General features: G+C 45.2%; 1 protein-coding gene across 1 annotated transcript in view; it reads left to right on the top strand.

The window, feature by feature from the left end:
• Positions 1–21,141, top strand: part of LOC143301836 (E3 ubiquitin-protein ligase MIB2-like) — a 55,093-nt gene that overhangs the window by 32,664 nt on the left and 1,288 nt on the right. The window contains exons 11-18 of the mRNA XM_076616253.1: positions 1,107–1,255; positions 3,554–3,710; positions 7,788–7,942; positions 12,554–12,680; positions 13,717–13,819; positions 15,666–15,745; positions 18,215–18,378; positions 19,201–19,475. Of these exons, the coding sequence (XP_076472368.1) occupies positions 1,107–1,255; positions 3,554–3,710; positions 7,788–7,942; positions 12,554–12,680; positions 13,717–13,819; positions 15,666–15,745; positions 18,215–18,378; positions 19,201–19,475 (1,210 nt within the window). The remainder of the gene's footprint in view (positions 1–1,106; positions 1,256–3,553; positions 3,711–7,787; positions 7,943–12,553; positions 12,681–13,716; positions 13,820–15,665; positions 15,746–18,214; positions 18,379–19,200; positions 19,476–21,141) is intronic.

Genomic DNA, 21,141 nt, shown 5'->3' with positions numbered 1-21,141 from the left:
TCCCCTGGGAGAGCGCGTCGCTACACTACAGCGCCACCTTTTTCTTCTTTTTTTTTTCTTTTTTTTTCCTGCATGCAGTTTTATTTGTTTTTCCTATCGAAGTTGATTTTTCTACATAATTTTGCCAGGAACAACACTTTTGTTGCCGTGGGTTCTTTTACATGCGCTAAGTGCATGCTGCACATGGGACCGTGGTTTATCATCTCATCCGAATGACTAGCGTCCAGACCACCACTCAAGGTCTAGTGTAGGGGGAGAAAATATCGGCGGCTGAGCCGTGATTCGAGCCAGCGTGCTCAGATTGTCTCGCTTCCTAGGTGGACGCGTTACCTCTAGGCCATCACTCCACTTGATAGATAGACAGACAGATAGATAGTATCAGTAGCTCAAGGAGGTGTTACTGCGTTCGGACAAATCCATATACGCTACACCACATCTGCCAAGCAGATGCCTGACCAGCAGCGTAACCCAACATGCTTAGTCAGGCATTGAGAAGGAAAGAAAAATATATATAGATAAATAGATAGATAGATAGATAGTTAGATAATATCCTTATAATATATGTATATCAAATCTTATATGTACCTGTTTGATGGATGTATATATATATATATATATATTGATAGATAGATAGATATAATTTTATATCTACCTGTTTTGTTTTGTGTTTTAGATCTGTTTATTTTTCATCTTTTTTTCATTGTTTTCTTTTTTGTTTTTTTGTGTTTTTTTAGTTTTCGGATGAAAACTCTGTTTTCTGTGTGCATGATTTGGAGGTGGGTGGGAAATAGAGAAATGGGTTTCAGTTTCAGTTTCAGTAGCTCAAGGAGGCGTCACTGCGTTCGGACAAAACCATATACGCAACACCACATCTGCCAAGCAGATGCCTGACCAGCAGCGTAACCCAACGCGCTTAGTCAGGCCTTGAGAAAAAAATAAATAAATGAATAAGGGGTGAATAAATAATAGAGAAATGAATCTTTTTCTACCTTTTTTACCTTTCGTAAAAAAAAAAAACTGTATCTTTTCGTTAGTTGTTTTGTTTTGTTTTTAATTTTTGTTCGCCTTCTTTTGACACTTGCGCCTCACCGTACATCTCACGGCAGGTGAACCGCGTGCACAAAGGGATGACGCCGCTGATTATGGCCAGCCACGAGGGTCAAAAGGACATGTGCTCTTGCCTGCTGGCTCAGGGGGCGGACATCAACAAGATGGGGGAGAAGGGGACCACCCCGCTGGGCTCCGCGCTGGAGGGGTCAGTTGTTTGACAGGCAGTCGTATTTGTATTTGTATTGTATTTGTACTTCTTTTCATCACAACAGATTTCTCTGTGTGAAATTCGGGTTGCTCTACCCCGGGGAGAGCGCGTCGCTACACTACAGCGCCACCCTTCTTTTTTTTTTTCTTTTTTTTTTTTTTTTTCCTGCGTGCAGTTTTATTTGTTTTTCCCATCGAAGTGGATTTTTCTACAGAATTTTGCCAGGAACAACCCTTTTGTTGCCGTGGGTTCTTTTACATGCGCTAAGTGCATGTTGCACATGGGACCTTGGTTTATTGTCTCATCCGAATGACTAGCGTCCAGACCACCACTCAAGGTCTAGTGGAGGGGGAGAAAATATCAGTGGCTGAGCCGTGATTCGAACCAGCACGCTCAGATTCTCTCACTTCCTAGGCGGACACATTACCTCTAGGCCATCACTCCACTTGTGTGTCTGACTATGATCACCAGAACAGCATAAAACATGCACAAAAGACATGCATGCACATCCACACACACGTTTTGCGTATACGCTTGTGGAGCGTGTTACACAAATAAGATGACGAAGTTAGTATAGTCGTGTTCGACTCTGACCATCAGAACAGCAGAGGAGGTAACTGCTGTCCCGACTATCTGAGCTAGAATGTGATTATGGTGGAGAGTGTCTTGCCCAAGTTACATCCCCGCTCTTGGCGAAGAGGGTTTTAGGACAGTCGGTGTTGGGATGGTTCCCAAAGGCCAGTTATGGTTCATTACAGACCCGCAGGATAGCCGAGAGGTCGGTGAATTAGTGGTAGCAAACTCTTCTTCTTCTTCTGCGTTCACTCGTATGCACACGAGTGGGCTTTTACGTGTACGACCGTTTTTACCCCGCCATGTAGGCAGCCATACTCCATTTTCAGGGGTGTGCATGCTGGGTATGTTCTTGTTTCCATAACCCACCAAACGCTGACATGGATTACAGGATCTTTAACGTGCGTATTCGATCTTCTGCTTGCATATACACACAAAGGGGGTTCAGGCACTAGCAGGTCTGCACATATGTTGCCCTGGGAGATCGGAAAAACCTCCACCCTTTACCCACCAGGCGCCGTCACCATGATTCGAACCCGGGACCCTCAGATTGAAAGTCCAACTCTTTAACCACTCGGCTATTGCGCCCTTCAGTGGTAGCAAACAATAGTCCTGGGATTTTTATTTTAACCCCACCCCTACTGTCCGCATTGCTCTGAGTGGTGGTGGTGCCGTGGTGGTGGAGGGGACAGGATGGGATAGTGGAGAGGTAGGAAACAATAGTCCACAGGTTCGAGTCTGAAGATTTTTTTTTTTTTACCCCACCCCTACCCTCTACATCGCTCTGAGTGATGTTGTGGGTGCCGTGGTGGTGGAGGGGACAGGATGGTATACTGGAGAGGGGGTGGCCTAGTGGTAGGAAACAATAGTCCACAGGTTCGAGTCCGAGGATCTTCTTTTACCCCCCTCACACCCTTCGCAGTTCCTGATGTCGTTGTTTTCACATGAGGAATGGTGCAGGGCTAAAGCCTTCACAATGACTTGTGTTGGAGGAGTTGAAGAGGTGGGAGGTGGGAGTTTTGATAATTCCTCATTGATGCTCATGTTGGCCATTTTGTTTCTCCAAACGGGAGGTTAGCATGAAAACCCAACAATCTAGCTCGTTAGCTTTCAATCTAGGTATCTATTTAGCTAGCTATCCACTGTGTCAATTTCCCCTCATCAGTGTTCTCATTTTATATCTTCTTCTTCTTCATTCATGGGTTTTGTATGTGTATTTCTTTTTATCACAACAGATTTCTCTGTGTGAAATTTGGGCTGCTCTCCCCAGGGAGAGCGCGTCGCTACACTACAACGCCACCCTTTTTTTCTTTTCTTTTTTTTTGCCTGCGTGCAGTTTTATTTGTTTTACCTATCAAAGTGGATTTTTCTACATAATTTTGCCAGGAACATCATTTTTGTTGCTGTGGGTTCTTTTACGTGCGCTAAGTGCATGCTGCACACGGGACCTCGGTTTATCGTCTCATTCAAATGACTAGCGTCCAGACCACCGCTCAAGGTCTAGTGGAGGGGGAGAAAATATCGGCGGCTGAGCCGTGATTCGAACCAGCGCGCTCAGATTCTCTCGCTTCCTAGGCGGACACATTACCTTTGGGCCACCACATTCACTTGAATGTACATGAGTGGACTTTTACATGTATGACCTTTTTTACCCCGCCATGTAGGCAGCCATACTCCGTTTTCGGGGGTCTCATATCATACAATCCTGATTCTCACTGACAGGAAGAAAGAGCAGATTGCTTTGTACCTGCTGGAGAAGGGAGCTAACCCTAACGTGCGCAACGCCAAGGACCGTAACCCTGTCCACCTGGCGGCCTACCACAACTTGCCAGAGGCCATCAAAGCGCTGATACAGAAAGGGGCGGACGTCAACGCCAAGGTTACTCTTTTTTTTTTTTTCTTTTTTTTCCATTCGTTCATAAAGTCATGTACCCAGTTCTGGTACATTCCATCTTTTCTTTTTTTGACTCACTTGTGTAAACAAAGTGAGTCTATGTTTTAACCCGGTGTTCGGTTGTCTGTGTGTGTGTGTGTGTGTGTCCGTGTGTCTGTGTGTCCGTGGTAAACTTTAACATTGACATTTTCTCTGCAAATACTTTGTCAGTTGACACCAAATTTGGCATAAAAATAGGAAAAATTCAGTTCTTTCCAGTCATCTTGTTTAAAACAATATTGCACCTCTGGGAATGGCACAAAAAAATAAAAAAGAAGCCAAATTATATGCAAACTGCATTTACTGTTATATTTATATTTTTTGTATTCTCTAAACTTGGCACTTTGACCTCTTATTCTGACACAACAACAAGAGGAGTCATTATTATCATTTTTTGTTCACACAGGAACTTCTTTTGCTAAGCATGGAATTTTTTTTTTATTTTGCAAACGTTTTGGTGCAGATAGTAAAAAAGGGAAATTACTCTGTAATTAATGCTAGGGGACTTAATTTATCACAAGTGAGTCTTGAAGGCCTTGCCTCTTTTGTTTCTTTTTTTTTTTTTTTTCTTTTTTTTACAAAACATGACTTGGGCTATCAGTCTCTGTCGTTGTTTTTACCATAGTCCTTCGCTGTATGTCCTTTGATGACACAACGATTCTTTAAGACCCTTGAGGCATCGTCTAATATATCGACTTCTAATATTGAGTTAGAAGTGCGTGCGTGTGTGCGTGCATGCGTTTGTGCATGAGGTTACAGTGCTCTGGTACGCGTGTGTAAGTGTGTAGGCATGTTAGTATGTCCGAACGGAATTCTGTGTTAGAAAGTAAGAAATATTTTAATGCTTATGCAATTTTGTTTTTAGTGCAGTTTATATTTAATGTCAGTGTGTGTGTGTCTGTAAGGGAGGGACATTTGTGTGTGTGTGTGTGTGTGTGTGCGTGTGCATGTCTGTGTGTGTGTGGGGGGGGTGTTCTGTGGAATGCATTTTGTTTTAATCTAAGCCATATTTATTTCATAGCTTTTATAATCTTTAGTGTGCTTTTGCATTCATATGAACACACTGGATGTTTTCCATTGTCAGGTAGCGGTTGATATGTTGGGTTTTTTTTAAGGCATGTTTATAGTCAACTATGATGTAAGGCGCTTTAAGCAGCATTGGTACTGGGTATCGCGCCATAGAAAAACTATGTATTATTATTATTATTATCATTATTATTATTATTAATATTGAATTGCTGGTCCACTCAGCTGTAGCGTGTGGCGACCTAGTGGTAACGAGAGAATCTCGGTGCATGGGATCGAATCCCCAGTATTTCCTCCCTACTAGACCTTTAGGGGTGGTCTGGACGCTAGTCCTTCGGATGAGGCGATGAACCAAGGTGCCACGTGCGAGCAGCGTACATGCACTTAGCGCGCATAAAAGAACCCACAGCAAGGAGAGGATTGTCCCTGGCAAAATTCTTGAGAAAAAAATCTCACTTTTGTTGGGAAACGGATACGCTTGCAAGCAGAAACAACAACAACAAATATATATATATATAGATAGATAGATAGATAGATAAGAAAATTATGTATGACTGGAATTAATGCCAGCGTGTATATGTGTGGAATATGACATCCTAACTCAAAATACTCTAAATTGCACACTGCTATTATATATGCCTATGTCAACTTTTAGTATACTGTAATGTCTATCCTTTAACTGTGATTATTACTGCATGTGTGTATGGCTGTGATAGTGTATGTATGGTTTGCTCTAAATTACTTTTTAAGGGTTTTTGTTGTTGTTGTCTGCTGTGATTGTTGATTGTAGTGACGGTTTGCCCTAGGTTCACATCTTAATATGGTTTATCTATATAGATGTTGAATGGCTGTGTTGTTCTTCTGTTTTACACCACATATGAATTTCTCTTGTTGAGATGATGAAGTATTCTGTATTTTGTAGTCTCTCTTGGTGTCCTGGCATCCACTCCTTGTAAAATAAACTTGTGTGGTTCATCCGTCGGGATCGACGAGGACCATCTAGTCATCCTGGGGGTGGGTGGGTTGGGCTCTGTGGGTGCACAGATGACTGGTCAGGCCAATCCGCGCCTGGAAGGTTCTGACGCAGTGTGGGCAGGGGATGGTGGCGGCTGTCGGGGACTTGCTGGCGCTGCTTTTCCTGGCCTGTCTGCGTTGCTCTGCTGCAGCGATTCTGTTGGCCTCACAGGATTTGGTGCCTTTGTGGACAGCTGAACGCCACTTTGGTCTGTCCATTGCATTCAGCTCCCATGTGTCATGGCTGATGTTGAAGGCCTTCAGAGAAGCTTTCAGAGTGTCTTTGAAGCGCTTCTTTTGGCCTCCATGGGAGCGCTTGCCATGTTGGAGTTCGCCGTACAGCAGTTTCTTGGGGAGCTGGTGGTCTGGCATGCGAACTACATGGCCTGCCCATCGCAGCTGGGCCTGCATCAAGATAATGTAGATGCTGGACAAGTTTGCACGAGTGAGCACCTCTGTGTCAGGGATCTTCTCTTGCCACTTTATGCCGAGAAGTTTTCTGAGGCTGGTGGTGTGGAAGTGGTTCAGCTTTTTGGCGTGGCGTTTGTAGACCGTCCATGAATAAACTTAAGTAACTACCAAAAGCTGTAAAAAATATGAAGATAAAAGCAACAGTAGCCTTTGCATGTCTTTAGAAGTTGTAATTAAAATGCAGTCAATTTTCACTGAAGTCCGGTTTCTTCAGCTGAGGGCACAGAACTACAAGCTTCACAGGCTGGTTGAACGGCATCCACTGAGTCCAAATCTGCTGAAATAAAATATATTTATAAGTTCACACATCATTTGAGTTGTGTTTCTGATAATGTTGTTTTCTGAAATCCACCATGCCCTAAAAGGGGTCACAGGTTGATTGACGTGTGCGTGTGTGTGTGTGTGTGCATTTGTGTGTGTGTGTGTGTGTGTGCATGTGTGTGTGTCTGTATCTGTGTGTGTGTTTGTGTATCAGTGTGAATGTGTGTGTGTGTACGTGTGTGTTTGTGCTTGTGTATATGTGTTTGTGTGTGTGTGTCTGTCTGTCTGTTTTTGTGTGTGCATGTGAGTCTGTGTATCTGTGTGTGTGCATCTGTGTGTTTGTTTTTGTGTGTGCGGGTGTTTGTATATTTGAGTGTGTTTGTGTGTGTGTGTGTGTGTGTGTCTGTCTGTCTGTCTGTCTATGTATATTTGGGTGTGTATGTGTTTGTCCGTGTGTGTGTGTGTGTGTGTCTGTCTGTGTGTTTTTGTGTGTGTATGTGTGTCTGTGTATTTTTGTGTGTGTGTGTGTGTGTGTGTGTGTGTGTGTGTGTGTGTTTCTTAGTGCTACAACCTTGGGTGCTAGTTGGCCTTTGGGAACCATCCCAACACTGACTGTCCTAAAACCCTCTTGGCCGAGAGAGTGGGGATGTAACTTGGGGCAAGGCACTCTCCACTATGATCCAATTCTAGCCCAAATAGCCAGGACAGCAGTTACCTCCTCTGCTGTTGTGATGGTCATAGTGGGGACACGACTGTGTGTGCATGTGCATATACCAACTTGCTATCTGTTAAAGTCTCAAATCCCTGAACTGAAATCATCTTCAGTGTTGACGATCTTCAGCAGTCCATTGCTAATGTATGACTTTTTCAACTCCTTGTTAAACAGTCCAGTTGGGTTCGTTGTTATAGTTGTTAGTTTTTCATTAGAAATATGTTATATTGTGTTGTTTTTTTGTTTGGTTTTGTTATGGGTTTTTTTTAACAAAACTTAAATCAATCATTTTCTATATTTAACACACACACACACACACACACACACACACACACACACACACACACACACACACACACTTTCACTTACTCACACAGTAATTCCCCCACCACCCCTCCCTCTCCTCCCACTCGATGTTTTTCCTACCCTCGTCTGATATCACTTACAGTGAAAAGACAAACTAAAGAACGAACAAATATGTATGTCTGTGTCTCTGTGTGTGTGTGTGTGTGTGTGTGTGTGTGTGTGTGTGTGTCCAGGACCAGTACGGAGACACCCCTCTCCACGACGCCATCGACCGTGACAACGCTGACGCCGTCGACATGTTGCTCCGCGCCAAGACCATCGACGTTCAGGCCCAGAACAAGAAAGGCTTCAACACTCTGCACCAGGCCGCACTGAAGGGAAATGCTCAGTCAGTCCTGTTTCACTTTCACTTTCACTTTCACTTTCTCAAGTGTGTGCGTGTTTGTGTGTGTGTGTGTGTGTGTGTGTGTGCCGTGGAAGCTGCGATACATAGACTAGAAATGAGTGTGTGGAGTAGGGGGGTAGAGGAGGTGCAGGGCAATGTGTGTGTGTGTGTGTGTGTGTGTGTGTGTGTGTTGGAGCTCATGTACGTTCATATGTATTTGACTGTGCTTTCATATCTGTGAAACTGCGTGTTTGGTGCATATCTGTTATGCATGTGTGGGTGTATGTGTGAATGTGTGTCTTCATGTCTTACATTTATTTGCTTATTTATCATCATTGTTGTCTTGTTTATTTAATTATTTATTTATTATTATTATCATTGTTTTATTATTATTTTCATTACTACTACCTTCTTTTTTTTTATATCATAATTATTATTTATTTATTTATGTACGCTTATCTTTTTCTTTTTTTTCTTTTTTTTTCTCAAGGCCTGGCTAAGTGCGTTGGGTTACGCTGCTGGTCAGGCATCTGCTTGGCAGATGTGGTGTAGCGTATATGGATTTGTCCGAAGGCAGTGACGCCTCCTTGAGCTACTGAAACTGAAACTGAAACTTTCTCAAGGAGGCGTCACCGCGTTCGGACAAATCCATACACGCTACACTGCATCTGTTGAGCAGATGCCTGACCAGCAGCATAACCCAACGAGCTTAGTCAGGCCTTGAGTGCATGCTTACATGTTTGTGTACCTATGAAAGTGGATTTCTTTTTTACGTAATTTTGCCAGAGGACAACACTCTCGTTGCCATGGGTTCTTTTTCAGTGCGCTTAGTGCGTGCTGCACACGGGACCTCGGTTTATCGTCTCATCCGAAAGACTAGACGCTCAGTTTGATTTTCCAGTCAAACTTGGGAGAAAGGGCGAGAGCGGGATTCGAACCTTGACCCTCACGGACTGTCTATATTGGCAGCTGTGTGTCTTAACCATTCTGCCACCTTCCTCCAGTGAGTCCTGCGTAACCCGTTCTGTCCCACATGCTTAGTGACTTTGTTAACCCATTCTGTCCCACACGCTCAGTGACTTTATTAACCCGTTCTGTCCCACACGCTCAGTGACTTTATTAACCCGTTCTGTCCCACATGCTCAGTGACTTTATTAACCCGTTCTGTCCCACACGCTCAGTGACTTTATTAACCCGTTCTGTCCCACATGCTCAGTGACTTTATTAACCTGTTCTGTCTCACATGCTCAGTGACTTTATTAACCTGTTCTGTCTCACACGCTGAGTGACTTTATTAACCCGTTCTGTCTCACATGCTCAGTGACTTTGTTAACCCGTTCTGTCCCACATGCTCAGTGACTTTGTTAACCCGTTCTGTCCCACATGCTCAGTGACTTTGTTAACCCATTCTGTCCCACACGCTCAGTGAGTTTATTAACCCGTTCTGTCCCACATGCTCAGTGACTTTATTAACCCATTCTGTCCCACATGCTCAGTGACTTTATTAACCCATTCTGTCTCTCACGCTCAGTGACTTTATTAACCCATTCTGTCCCACATGCTCAGTGACTTTGTTAACCCGTTCTGTCCCACACGCTCAGTGACTTTATTAACCCATTCTGTCCCACATGCTCAGTGACTTTATTAACCCATTCTGTCCCACATGCTCAGTGACTTTATTAACCCGTTCTGTCCCACACGCTCAGTGACTTTATTAACCCGTTCTGTCCCACACGCTCAGTGACTTTATTAACCCGTTCTGTCCCACATGCTCAGTGACTTTATTAACCCGTTCTGTCCCACATGCTCAGTGAATTTATTAACCTGTTCTGTCTCACACGCTGAGTGACTTTATTAACCCGTTCTGTCCCACACGCTCAGTGACATTATTAACCCGTTCTGTCTCACACGCTCAGTGAGTCCTGTGTTACCCGTTCTGTCCCACATGCTCACTGACTTTATTAACCCATTCTGTCCCACACGCTCAGTGAGTTTATTAACCCGTTCTGTCCCACATGCTCAGTGACTTTATTAACCCATTCTGTCCCACATGCTCAGTGACTTTATTAACCCATTCTGTCTCTCACGCTCAGTGACTTTATTAACCCATTCTGTCCCACATGCTCAGTGACTTTGTTAACCCGTTCTGTCCCACACGCTCAGTGACTTTATTAACCCATTCTGTCCCACATGCTCAGTGACTTTATTAACCCATTCTGTCCCACATGCTCAGTGACTTTATTAACCCGTTCTGTCCCACACGCTCAGTGACTTTATTAACCTGTTCTGTCCCACACGCTCAGTGACTTTATTAACCCGTTCTGTCTCACATGTTCAGTGACTTTATTAACCCGTTCTGTCCCACATGATCACATTAATACAGTAATGATAATGATATTTTGATGATATTTTATTTTTAAAAAGCGCTATCATTCAAGCTTAAGCAGGCTCTAAGCGCTTTATATTCCAGTACCTAAAGTGAAACAAGAAAGCACTTAAAAAGTCGTTGAAACATAAAACAGAATCATTAAGATGATAAAACACAATGCACAAAACCCACAAAGTAACATATTCTCAATACTACAACTGTTACACTCCAACACACGCACTCACACACACAAACATAATTAAATGGCTGAGATAACAATTTTCACTTAAAATACATACTTGTAAAAAGGAGCATAATTGTAATTTGCATGCCATAGATTTGAGTTATGACAAGTTTGTTGGGTTTTTTTTAAAGAGATAAGTTTTAAGATTTGTTTTAAAGGTAGATAGATGAGTTGTTTGTCTGAGAGCAGTAGGCAGAGAATTCCAAGTTGTTGGGCCGAAGACGGAAAATGACCTCTTTCCACAGGAGTTAAGGAAGTATCGGGGAACAGTTAGCTGGGAGGAATCAAGAGATCTCAACGTTCTGTTTGGCAAGTATGGGTTAACAAGCTCAGAAAGATATGAGGGTGTGGTATCACAATTCAGACACTGAAAGAATAGACAGGCAACTTTATATTCAATTCTGGCTTGAACAGGCAACCAATGAAGTGTCTGCAGGAGAGCAGTAGCACTCTCTCCTCGACTTTTTAAGGATGAGTTGAGCTGCACTATTCTGTATTTTCAGGAGCTTGTAGAGTTTATCACTGGGAAGGCCAGCAAAGAGAGAATTGCAATAAACTGGAGACAGCAGCAAGTTTGTTGGCGGCATCAACAGACAGGAAGGGGCAGATTTTACTTATCTTACAAAGCTGAAAGTAAAATACTTTACACAGGTGGTTCACGTGAGTTCCCATCGTGAGGGGTGAATCCAGGTAAAAACCAGAACTGAAGAAAGAAATTTCTATGCCAGAACAAATGATAGACACAGTGACTTTATTAACTCATTCTGTCTCACACCGTCAGGTTAACCCAGTGACTTTATTAACCCATTCTGTCTCACACCGTCAGGTTAACCCAGTGACTTTATTAACCCATTCTGTCTCACACCGTCAGGTTAACCCAGTGACTTTATTAACCCATTCTGTCTCCCACCATCAGGTTAACCCAGTGGCCTTATTAACCCATTCTGTCTCACACCGTCAGGTTAACCCAGTGACTTTATTAACCCATTCTGTCTCACACCGTCAGGTTAACCCAGTGACTTTATTAACCCATTCAGTGACTTTATTAACCCATTCTTTCTCACACCATCAGGTTAACCCAGTGACTTTATTAACCCATTCTGTCTCACACCGTCAGGTTAACCCAGTGACTTTATTAACCCATTCAGTCCTGTGGAGTTTACACAGCAGGTTTCCTTGCCGTATCGATGGCGGGGGAAAAATGCAGAAAATATACTGTTTTTCCGCCGAATTACGAGTGACTGCATCCAGAAATACAACAGTCTCAGCAGGCTTCAGTCCCATATTGATGCAGGGAAAATAAAAACCGCAGAACATTTCCTGTTTTTCCTCCCAGTTATATATCCGGAAATACTGTAGAAATTAGCTCCCTTTTTTGTGTGGTTTATAAATGCCTATGTAAATGCTGTGTTAAAAGTCAGGTCAGGGGCATAACCCTTGCTACTGGTACCTTGTAACCCAGTACTATCTGCCGCATGTAAAGTCTCCCAACGATGGAACAGGCGGAGGAGGAAACCTTTCCCAACAGCTGTGAAGGCGGAAGAGGATGACCAAAGGGCAGGGGGAGCTCTTATCCTTGGCTGGAAGTCCTCCTAGGAGACGGAACTCCAAAGAAAAAAACCTGCACCTGCCGAGGCTGTCCTACACGTGGCAGTATCTGCACCTGTGGGACTGTGAGCGTCGGTAGGCGAGAGAGTGGGGAAGGGACTGCACAACTCCTCTTCACTAAAAAAAAAAAAAGTCACCTGTGCTGGTCAGACAGTTTTCCCTTGCAACACCTGTGGGAAGTGCTGTGCATCCAGAATCGGCCTCTTCTCCCATGTGAGGACACACACCGACAGATAAGCCTGCCTGCCTACTCATCCGTCGGTCCGATGGGAGACTCCATTATGTAGGAATGTGAAAACCGTTTTAATGAGACTTTGTCGTTAGAGCAATGACCAGGCGAAGAGCTGAACGGCACATCCAGTCTATTCTGTTCTGCCTGTGTGTGTGTGTGCAGTGCCACGGAGCGCATCTTGCAGCGAGACTCGGGCCAAGTGGACAAACTGCTGGACGGTCAGTACTCGGCTTTGCACATCGCTGCCAACAATGACCATGTGGACTGCATCAAACTGCTGGTCAAAGTGGTCAGTCACCCTGTTGTGGGTAGATCCCATGATTTTCGGGGAGGGGGGGGTTTAGCTGCCATGCAGTCTTTGTGATGTGTGTGTGTGTGTTTCTTTCTTTAATTTAACGTCTTTCACTGTTGAGTGATATTAGACGGGGGGGGATGTAGTATGTGTATGCGTGCACATGCGGGTTGGGGGTGATGGAAAGAGATGGTGGGATGACACAGACAGGGAAGGAAACCTAAAAAAGCGTCACAGGTTAAAAGAGAGAGCTGCGAAAGATTGAACAGACTGATGGTAAAGTATAACTATCTCAAACATTCCTATAACACGATAAAGCATGCCTATTATAACAAAAACATAATCAATCAAAGGTAGATACCAACTGGACTTTGATTCAAACATTCAGAAAATTGTCGGAGTAATAGATAATTATTCAAAACATCTTTCTACAGACAAATACGTGTTCTGTGGAAACTGGTCATTGCGCTTTTTACAGACGAGTTGGCTTATTCTGGGACACTTGACAAGAATGTGGTAGACTTTTACTTCTTTTCCACATAAACACTGTATGTTTTTGCAATATTTTGTACTAAGGGCATGTGACGGGGTGGTGAGGTGGTGTTAGAGAAGGTGAAGACAGGTTGAAGGTATTAGCAGAAGAGAGCTGCAGCCAGGCAAGGCAGACTCGGGAAGGCAGTGCTCTGGTTTTCTGGTGTGTGTGTGTGTGTGTGTGGATGCGTGTGTACATGTGTCTTTGCTTGCATGTGTGTGTGTGTGTGTGTGTGCGCGCGCGTGTGTGTGTGCATGTGTGTGTGTGCGGGTTTGTGTATGTATCTGTGCATGCATGTGTGTGCGTGTGAGTGTATACATGTGTGTACGTGTGTGTGTGTGTGTGTGTGTATACATGTGAGTGTATACATGTGTGTGTGTGTGTGTGTGTGTGTGCACATGTATGTATATACATGTGTGTGTGTGTGCGCATGTATGTATATATATGTGTGTGTGTGTGTGTGCGCCTGTATGTATATACATGTGTGTGTGTGTGTCCCAGGGCAGTGCGGAGGTGGACAAGAGAGGCCACAACGGCCTGACTCCCCTCCTGATGGCCTGTTGGAAGGGACACATCCAATCCATGGAGGTTCTACTGGACCTGGGTGTGTAGCCGTGGTCTTTAGCCTTTCACTTCCGACCAGCGATATATCCGCAGTTTAGGGGTAACTGCATCATCAGGTGTCCAGCCACTCCTTTGCACACGCTGACCTCCCTTGCAAATGGCGACTGCCTTGTTGAGTGTTTGAAGCAATTTCTCGGCAAGTTTTGGCTCGATTTTGGTGCAGTTTTTTTTTGCGTTTCATAAATCAAAAAGCTGTTGAGAGTGTCAACATGGCTGCCAGACTGTACAGTACAGAGGAGGTGGCTGGAATTTTGTTTGATTTTCCGCACAACGTCGACAATAGCAACTACAAAAACGTGATAGACAACGAAAGTAATGTTGCTGTTGATCAGCTGAAGTGATTCTGGTTATTTTGATGATGATTACATGCTACATGGTACATCAACAGGAAGGGACAGGGTCGTGTCAGAAGTGGGTATAGAAAAAAAACATATATTTTAGATCGAAACCTTCAGTTTGGGGTTATCATCTACAGTGAAACCCTCCAGATGAAATCTTCAAGCTGAAATATTGTTAACAGTGAGTTTTTGTGTTGCAAGATTGTGTGATAATGTTTGTGGGTGTTTGGGTGGGAGGATGTGTGTGGGTGTGTGTGTGAGTGGTCATGAAAAGTGATGTTTAAAACAACATGATAGTGTGGGAAATAACATAACTGCACTTGCTTATTGTGTCTAATACATTTGCTAATATTTTAGCACTATTTCCATCATGGAATAAACACACTTGAATTTTCTTCTCTTCAAAATATTGTACGTATTTTATTTCTAAAAATCCGAGTTATCTTCCCCTGATTGGGAGTTATCTCCTCCTATCAACATTGAATTTATGATAATCATATTTTCCATTCATTTTCCTTCAAGCAAACATTTTTACATGCTTTTGAGCATGATTTTAATTTTTGTGGGGTTTTTTTTTTGTTTTATTTTTTTGTTTCTTTTTCATAGATATTGGTGATTATTTTGCAAAGAATCACAAGTAGTTTCGGAAGTCAAAGGGTTAACGTGCAACTGTCCTGTCTCTCTGTTTGGATGGTTTGCGGCATTTAGACAGTCCCCCTCGTACTGACACCAAAGGCTTTTTTTGTTCAAACTCAGATGCAGCCTCTGTATCTCATTTGAACATTCACTGTTGCCGCTGAATCTGCTCTCTCGTGGCATGACATCACTCCTCCACTCGCCATTCTTGATGGTTTTTTTAGTACAGAGAGAAAATATTAAATTTCCTGTGCTTTTTTCATCTAGAAATTTAGAGTTTGCATACATCTGAATCTTTTGACACCACATACATGTTCATGATAATTCTCGTTCTAAAGTTATAAACAGGTAAATGTATCTATGATTTTTTTTTTATGAGCCAGTTTCTCTATTGGTTCTTTTCGGGCACCCCAACTTTGAAAAAATTCCAGGGAAAAAGCTATGTTATATAGATCAGTTCTGTTTTTTTGTATGTTAGTCTGTGATTTTTTAATTTTGTGAAAATGCACAAATGTAAAAAATGATAAATTCTGACTTTATCTAGGTTTACGGTTGCTGCATCATATATATATATATATATATAAATTGGTAGTCATGCACTTGAGAGTTCATTGCTTGTTTACTTGTACAACAGGTGAATTGACATTCTTTTAAATTGTGTGTGGATGTGTGCGTGTGGATGTGTGTGTGTGGATGCGTGTGTGTGTGGATGTGTGTGTGTGTGGATGCTTGCATGGATGTGTGTGTGTGTGCGTGGATGTGTGTGGATGCGTGTGTGTGTGGATGCTTGTGGATGCGTGTGTGTGTGGATGCTTGTGTGGATGTGTGTGTGTATGTGTGTGGATCGAACAGGTGCGGCCGTCAACGTGAAGGACAGTGACGGAGACACCCCTCTTCACCTGGCTATTGGGGCCAGGGTGGATAACCCTGATGTAACCAGCTTCCCTTTACACCTGCTTGACTGACGGGCTCTGTCATCTTTCTTCTTCTTCTTCGTTCATGGGCTGCAACTCCCCCACGTTCACTCCATATATTACACAAGTGGGCATTTACGTGTATGACCGTTTTTAACCTGGCCATGTAGGCAGCCATACTCCGTTTTCCAAAGTGCACATGCTGGGTATGTCCTTGTTTCCATAACCCACGGAATGCTGACATGGATTCCTAACAGGATCTTTAACATGCGTATTTGATCTTCTGCTTGCGTATACACACAAAGGGGGTTCAGGCACAAGCAGGTCTGCACATGTGTTGACCTGGGAGATTGGTGGAAAAAAATCTTCGCCCTTTACCCACCAGGCGCGTTACCAAGATTCGAACCCAGGATCCTCAGATTGAAAGCCCAACGACGGGCGCAAAAGCCGAGTGGTTAAAGCGTTGGACCTTCAATCTGAGGATCCCGGGTTCGAATCACGGTAACGGAGCCTGGTGGGTAAAGGGTGGAGATTTTTCCGATCTCCCAGGTCAACATGTGTGCAGACCTGCTAGTGCCTTAAACCTCTTCGTGTGTATACGCAAGCAGAAGATCAGATACGCACGTTAAAGATCCTGTAATCCATGTCAGCGTTCGGTGGGTTATGGAAACAAGAACATACCCAGCATGCACGCCCCTGAAAGCGGAGTATGGCTGCCTACACGGCGGGGTAAAAACAGTCATACACGTAAAAGCCCACTCGTGTGCATACGAGTGAACGTGGGAGTTGCAGCCCACGAACGCAGAAGAAGAAGAAAGCCCAACGCTTTAACCACTCGGCTGTTGCGCCCGCCGTGTCCGATTTAACTATTCTTCTGTTGTGTTGTGGGGAAGACAGAAAACAACTACAACTACAGCAATGAACTGACAACAATGCAGAATGGACAGCAGAACCAGTTTGCACAGACCCAGTCTTTGACACATAATCAGTGGAGTGATGGCCTAGAGGTAACGCGTCCGCCTAGGAAGTGAGAGAATCTGAGCGCGCTGGTTCAAATCACAGCTCAGCCGCCGATATTTTCTCCCCCTCCACTAGACCTTGAGTGGTGGTCTGGACGCTAGTCATTTGGATGAGACGATAAACCGCGGTCCCGTGTGCAGCACACACTTAGTGCATGTAAAAGAACCCTCGGCAACAAAAGGGTTGTTCCTGGCAAAATTCTGTAGAAAAATCCACTGCGATAAAAAAAAACAAATAAAACTGCACGCTGGAAAATATACCAAAAAAAATGGGTGGCGCTGTAATATAGCGACGCGTTCTCCCTGGGGAGAGCAGCCCGAATTTCACACAGAGAAATGTGTTGTGATAAAAAGAAATACAAAAAATACAAAAATCTCCATCAGACCTGGAGGAACCTGGTGACCAGTTATTCTGTGTGGGGGCCCCAGTGACTCTTCCTAGAGTTGAGGGAAAAGAAGAACAAGTTGTGGCTTTTACTTAGCATAGTACATTAAACACACACACACACACACACACACACACACATGCTATAATTACAGTTATAGGGTAGACCAAAAAAAAAATGATAGTCATACTGTGACTAAACATTGTCATAGAATTGACATCCAGACATTCAACTAAACTTTGATATTAAAGTGTCAGTTTTTCTTGTCGGTTTTGTGTGTGTTGTTGGTTTTTTTTCAGTAATATTTATCTGCCAAGATTATTTGTAATTTCCTGTACATTAATGTAACAAGATCAAGACGTTTCTATATTTGTGTGCGGGGCATGGGGAGTAGTTGGAGAGGGAGGTACGAACAGATTGCACGAAATAGTGATTTGAATGGGTGTGTTTGCTCCTAAACTGTAAGGCCATACACTCAGTAGATAAGCATATTGATCATCATATCATATTATTATTACCATCATCATCACCATTCTCTGTGAACTCTTGTATTAATGATCTCCTCCTCCTCCTCCTCCTCCTCCTCCTCCTCATCATCATCATCATCATCATCCTCATCACCATCATCATCATCATTTTTGTTGTTGTTGTTCTTCCTCTTCTTTGCCTTCTTCCTATTGACACATGAAGCATCATAATTATTATTCTCAGTGAATTTTTGTTTTTTTTGTTATCATTATCATCTATATTGTTAGCAGCAGCAGCAGCAGTAGCAGTAGTAGTGGTATTTTTATCCTCTCAAACTAGGAGGCAAAATTGCACTGGCTCTTAGTGCTGCAGCCTTGGGGGCTAGTTGGCCTTTTGGGAACCATCCCAACGCCGACTGTCGTAAAACCCTCTTGGCCGAGAGAGTGGGGATGTAACTTGGGCAAGACACTCTCCACAGTAATCAAATTCTAGCCCAAATAGTCGGAACAGCAGTTGCCTCCTCTGCTGTTCTGATGGTCATAGTCGGACACGACTGACTATATATATATATATATATATATATATATAGGTATATAATTCTCTGTCGTTTGCAGACAATGAGAGGGCAGCTGGAACTGAGGAGTCGCATCCGCATGGCTTGCATGCTGATCAGCAAGGGAGCCTACCCTGACGCCAGGAACAAGAAGGGTTCTGACCCCTTGGATACCTGTCGCTATTCGGGCGTGGAATCTGCAGTGAAGCAGTTTATGAAAGAGAAGTCAGTGGAGGGTGTGTGTGTGTGCGTTGGAGGGGCAGGGGTGGGGGGGGGGGGACTCTTCCTCCTATTGACACATGAAGCATTATAATTGTTATTCTCAGTGAATTTTTGTTTTTGATGTCGTTGTGCTTGCTTGTGTGTATGCGTGTGCTTGCGTGTGTGTGTATGTGTGATTGTGTGTGTGTGTGTGTGTTGTAGTATCATATATGCTTTAGCTGTGCTTTGTGCATGGACAACGAGCAAAGGGGAACAACTCTTGCTGATCCCTGCTTGGTGGAACAAACATGGCTTGCACAGAAGCACTTTGACTGTGCTCCATTTGTCCCTTTGATTTACATGATACTTCATGTGTGTGTGTGTGTGTGTGTAAGTGTAGATAATTTCCCAACACAGATCTTTACCCACACAGGTGGAGTGATGGCCTAGAGGTAACGCGTCCGCCTAGGAAGCGAGAGAATCAGAGCGCGCTGGTTCGAATCATGGCTCAGCCGCCAATATTTTCTCTCCCTCCACTAGACCTTAAGTGGTGGTCTGGACGCTAGTCATTCGGATGAGACAATAAACCGAGGTCCTGTGTGCAGCATGCACTTAGCACACGTAAAAGAACCCACAGCAACAAAAGGGATGTTCCTGGCAAAATTCTGTAGAAAAACCCATTTCAATGGGAAAAACAAATAAAAGTGCACGCAGGAAAAAGTACAAAAAAATGGGTGGCGCTGGAGTGTAGCGATGCGCTCTCTCTGGGGAGAGCGGCCCGAAATTTCACACAGAGAAATCTGTTGTGATGAAATGAAATACAAATACATTATTTCCCTCCACCAGCCCTCAAGTTGTCAAGAGGTGCGGAGGAGGAGGAGGAGGCACAACACTCAGAGGAGGCAGCGGAGGGAGGAGCAGGGTGGAGATCTCGGGAGGAGGGCTGAGGACCTTCCTGGAGGGCATGACGCTGCCCTGCGGGGGCGCCGGGTGCTCGCGGATGTCGGACATCACCCTCCTGCCCTGCGGCCACAAGACGCTGTGCCGCAACTGCTGCCTCCGCATCAGCGAGTGTCCGCTGTGCGACACCGCCATCGAGAGAAGGATCCACCGACGAGAAGGTGAGCTGTTTAGAGTGATGTGTGTGGGGGGGAGGGAGGATTTGAGAGGGTGGTAGCGGAGGTGAGCTGTTTAGAGTGATGTGTGTGGGGGGAGGGGGGATTTGAGAGGGTGGTAGCAGAGGTGAGCTGTTTAGAGTGATGTGTGTGGGGGAGGGGGGATTTGAGAGGGTGGTAGCAGAGGTGAGCTGTTTAGAGTGATGTGTGGGGGGGGGGGGAGGGGAGAGGTGTGAGGGTGGTAGCGGAGGTGAGCTGTTTAGAGTGATGTGTGTGTGGGGGGGGAGGGGAGAGGTGTGAGGGTGGTAGCGGAGGTGAGCTGTTTAGAGTGATGCGTATGTGGTGGGGGAGGGGAGAGGGTGGTAGCGGAGGGTTGGTGGTAGGGAAGAGAGGGGTGTGGGTTGTGGGTGTGTGGATGTCCGCTGTGCGACGCCGCCACCAAGAGGAGGTTCTATGGGCGAGAGTGTGAGCTGTTTAGAGTGATGTGTGTGGGGGAGGGGGGAGGTAAGAGGGTGGTAGCGGAAGATTGGTGGTAGGGAAGAGAGGGGTGGGGGTTGTGGGTGTGTGGATGTCCGCTGTGCGACGCCGCCACCAACGGGAGGATCCACTGACGAGAACGTGAGCTGTTTAGAGTGATGTGTGTGGGATGTCCGCTGTGTGACGCCGACACCGAGAGGAGGTTCTATGGGCGAGAGTGTGAGCTGTTTAGAGTGATGTGTGTGGGGGAGGGAGAAGGTGAGAGGGTGGTAGAGGAGGGTTGGTGGTAGGGGAGAGAGGGGTGGGGGTTGTGGGTGTGTGGGTGTCCGCTGTGCGACGCCGCCACCAAGGGGAAGATCCACCGACGAGAATGTTAGCTGTTAAGAGTGATGTGTGTGGGGGAGGGGGGATTTGAGAGGGTGGTAGCGGAGGGTTGGTGGTAGAGGAGAGAAGGGTGGTGGTTGTGGGTGTGTGGATGTCCGCTGTGCGACGCCGCCACCAAGAGGAGGTTCTATGGGCAAGAGTGTGAGCTGTTTTAGAGTGATGTGTGTGGGGGAGGGGGGAGGGGAGAGGGTGGTAGCGGAAGATTGTTGGTAGGGAAGAGAGGGGTGGGGGTTGTGGGTGTGTGGATGTCCGCTGTGCGACGCCGCCACCAAGAGGAGGTTCTATGGGCGAGAGTGTGAGCTGTTTAGAGTGATGTATGTGGGGGAGGGGGGATTTGAGAGGGTGGTAGCGGAAGATTGGTGGTAGGGAAGAGAGGGGTGGTGGGTAGGGGTGTGTGGATGTCCGCTGTGCGACGCCGCCACCGAGAGGAGGTTCTATGGGCAAGAAGGTGAGCTGTTTGCGGTGATGGGCGGGCGTTACGGGGGCAGAGGGTGGTGGTTGGAGGGGCAGGGGGGGGGGGGGAAAGGTGTGGGGTTGTTTGTGTGTGTGTCTGTCTGTGTGTGTGTGTGTCTGTCTGTGTGTGTGTGTGTCTGTGTGTAACACTGCCACCATGGTGTGTGTTGGGAGGGGGACCAAGGAGGGGGGGGGGGGATGGTGGTGAAAGGGGAAGGAGGGGTGGAGGGGGTTGTGAGTGTGTGTTGGGTTCAAAGTTCAAAGGTTCAGAATGAATCATTTTGATCCGAGAAACCAGATTTGGGTACCCCACTGGGGGTGTGGAGGCGTGAGTGTGTGTGGGGGTGTGGGGGGTTGT

This window comes from Babylonia areolata, chromosome 28 (genome assembly GCF_041734735.1).
Source record: "Babylonia areolata isolate BAREFJ2019XMU chromosome 28, ASM4173473v1, whole genome shotgun sequence".
In the NCBI taxonomy this organism is placed as follows: domain Eukaryota; kingdom Metazoa; phylum Mollusca; class Gastropoda; order Neogastropoda; family Buccinidae; genus Babylonia; species Babylonia areolata.
Note: the sequence above shows the minus strand (reverse complement) of the source record. Positions and strands in the feature narration are given on the sequence as shown.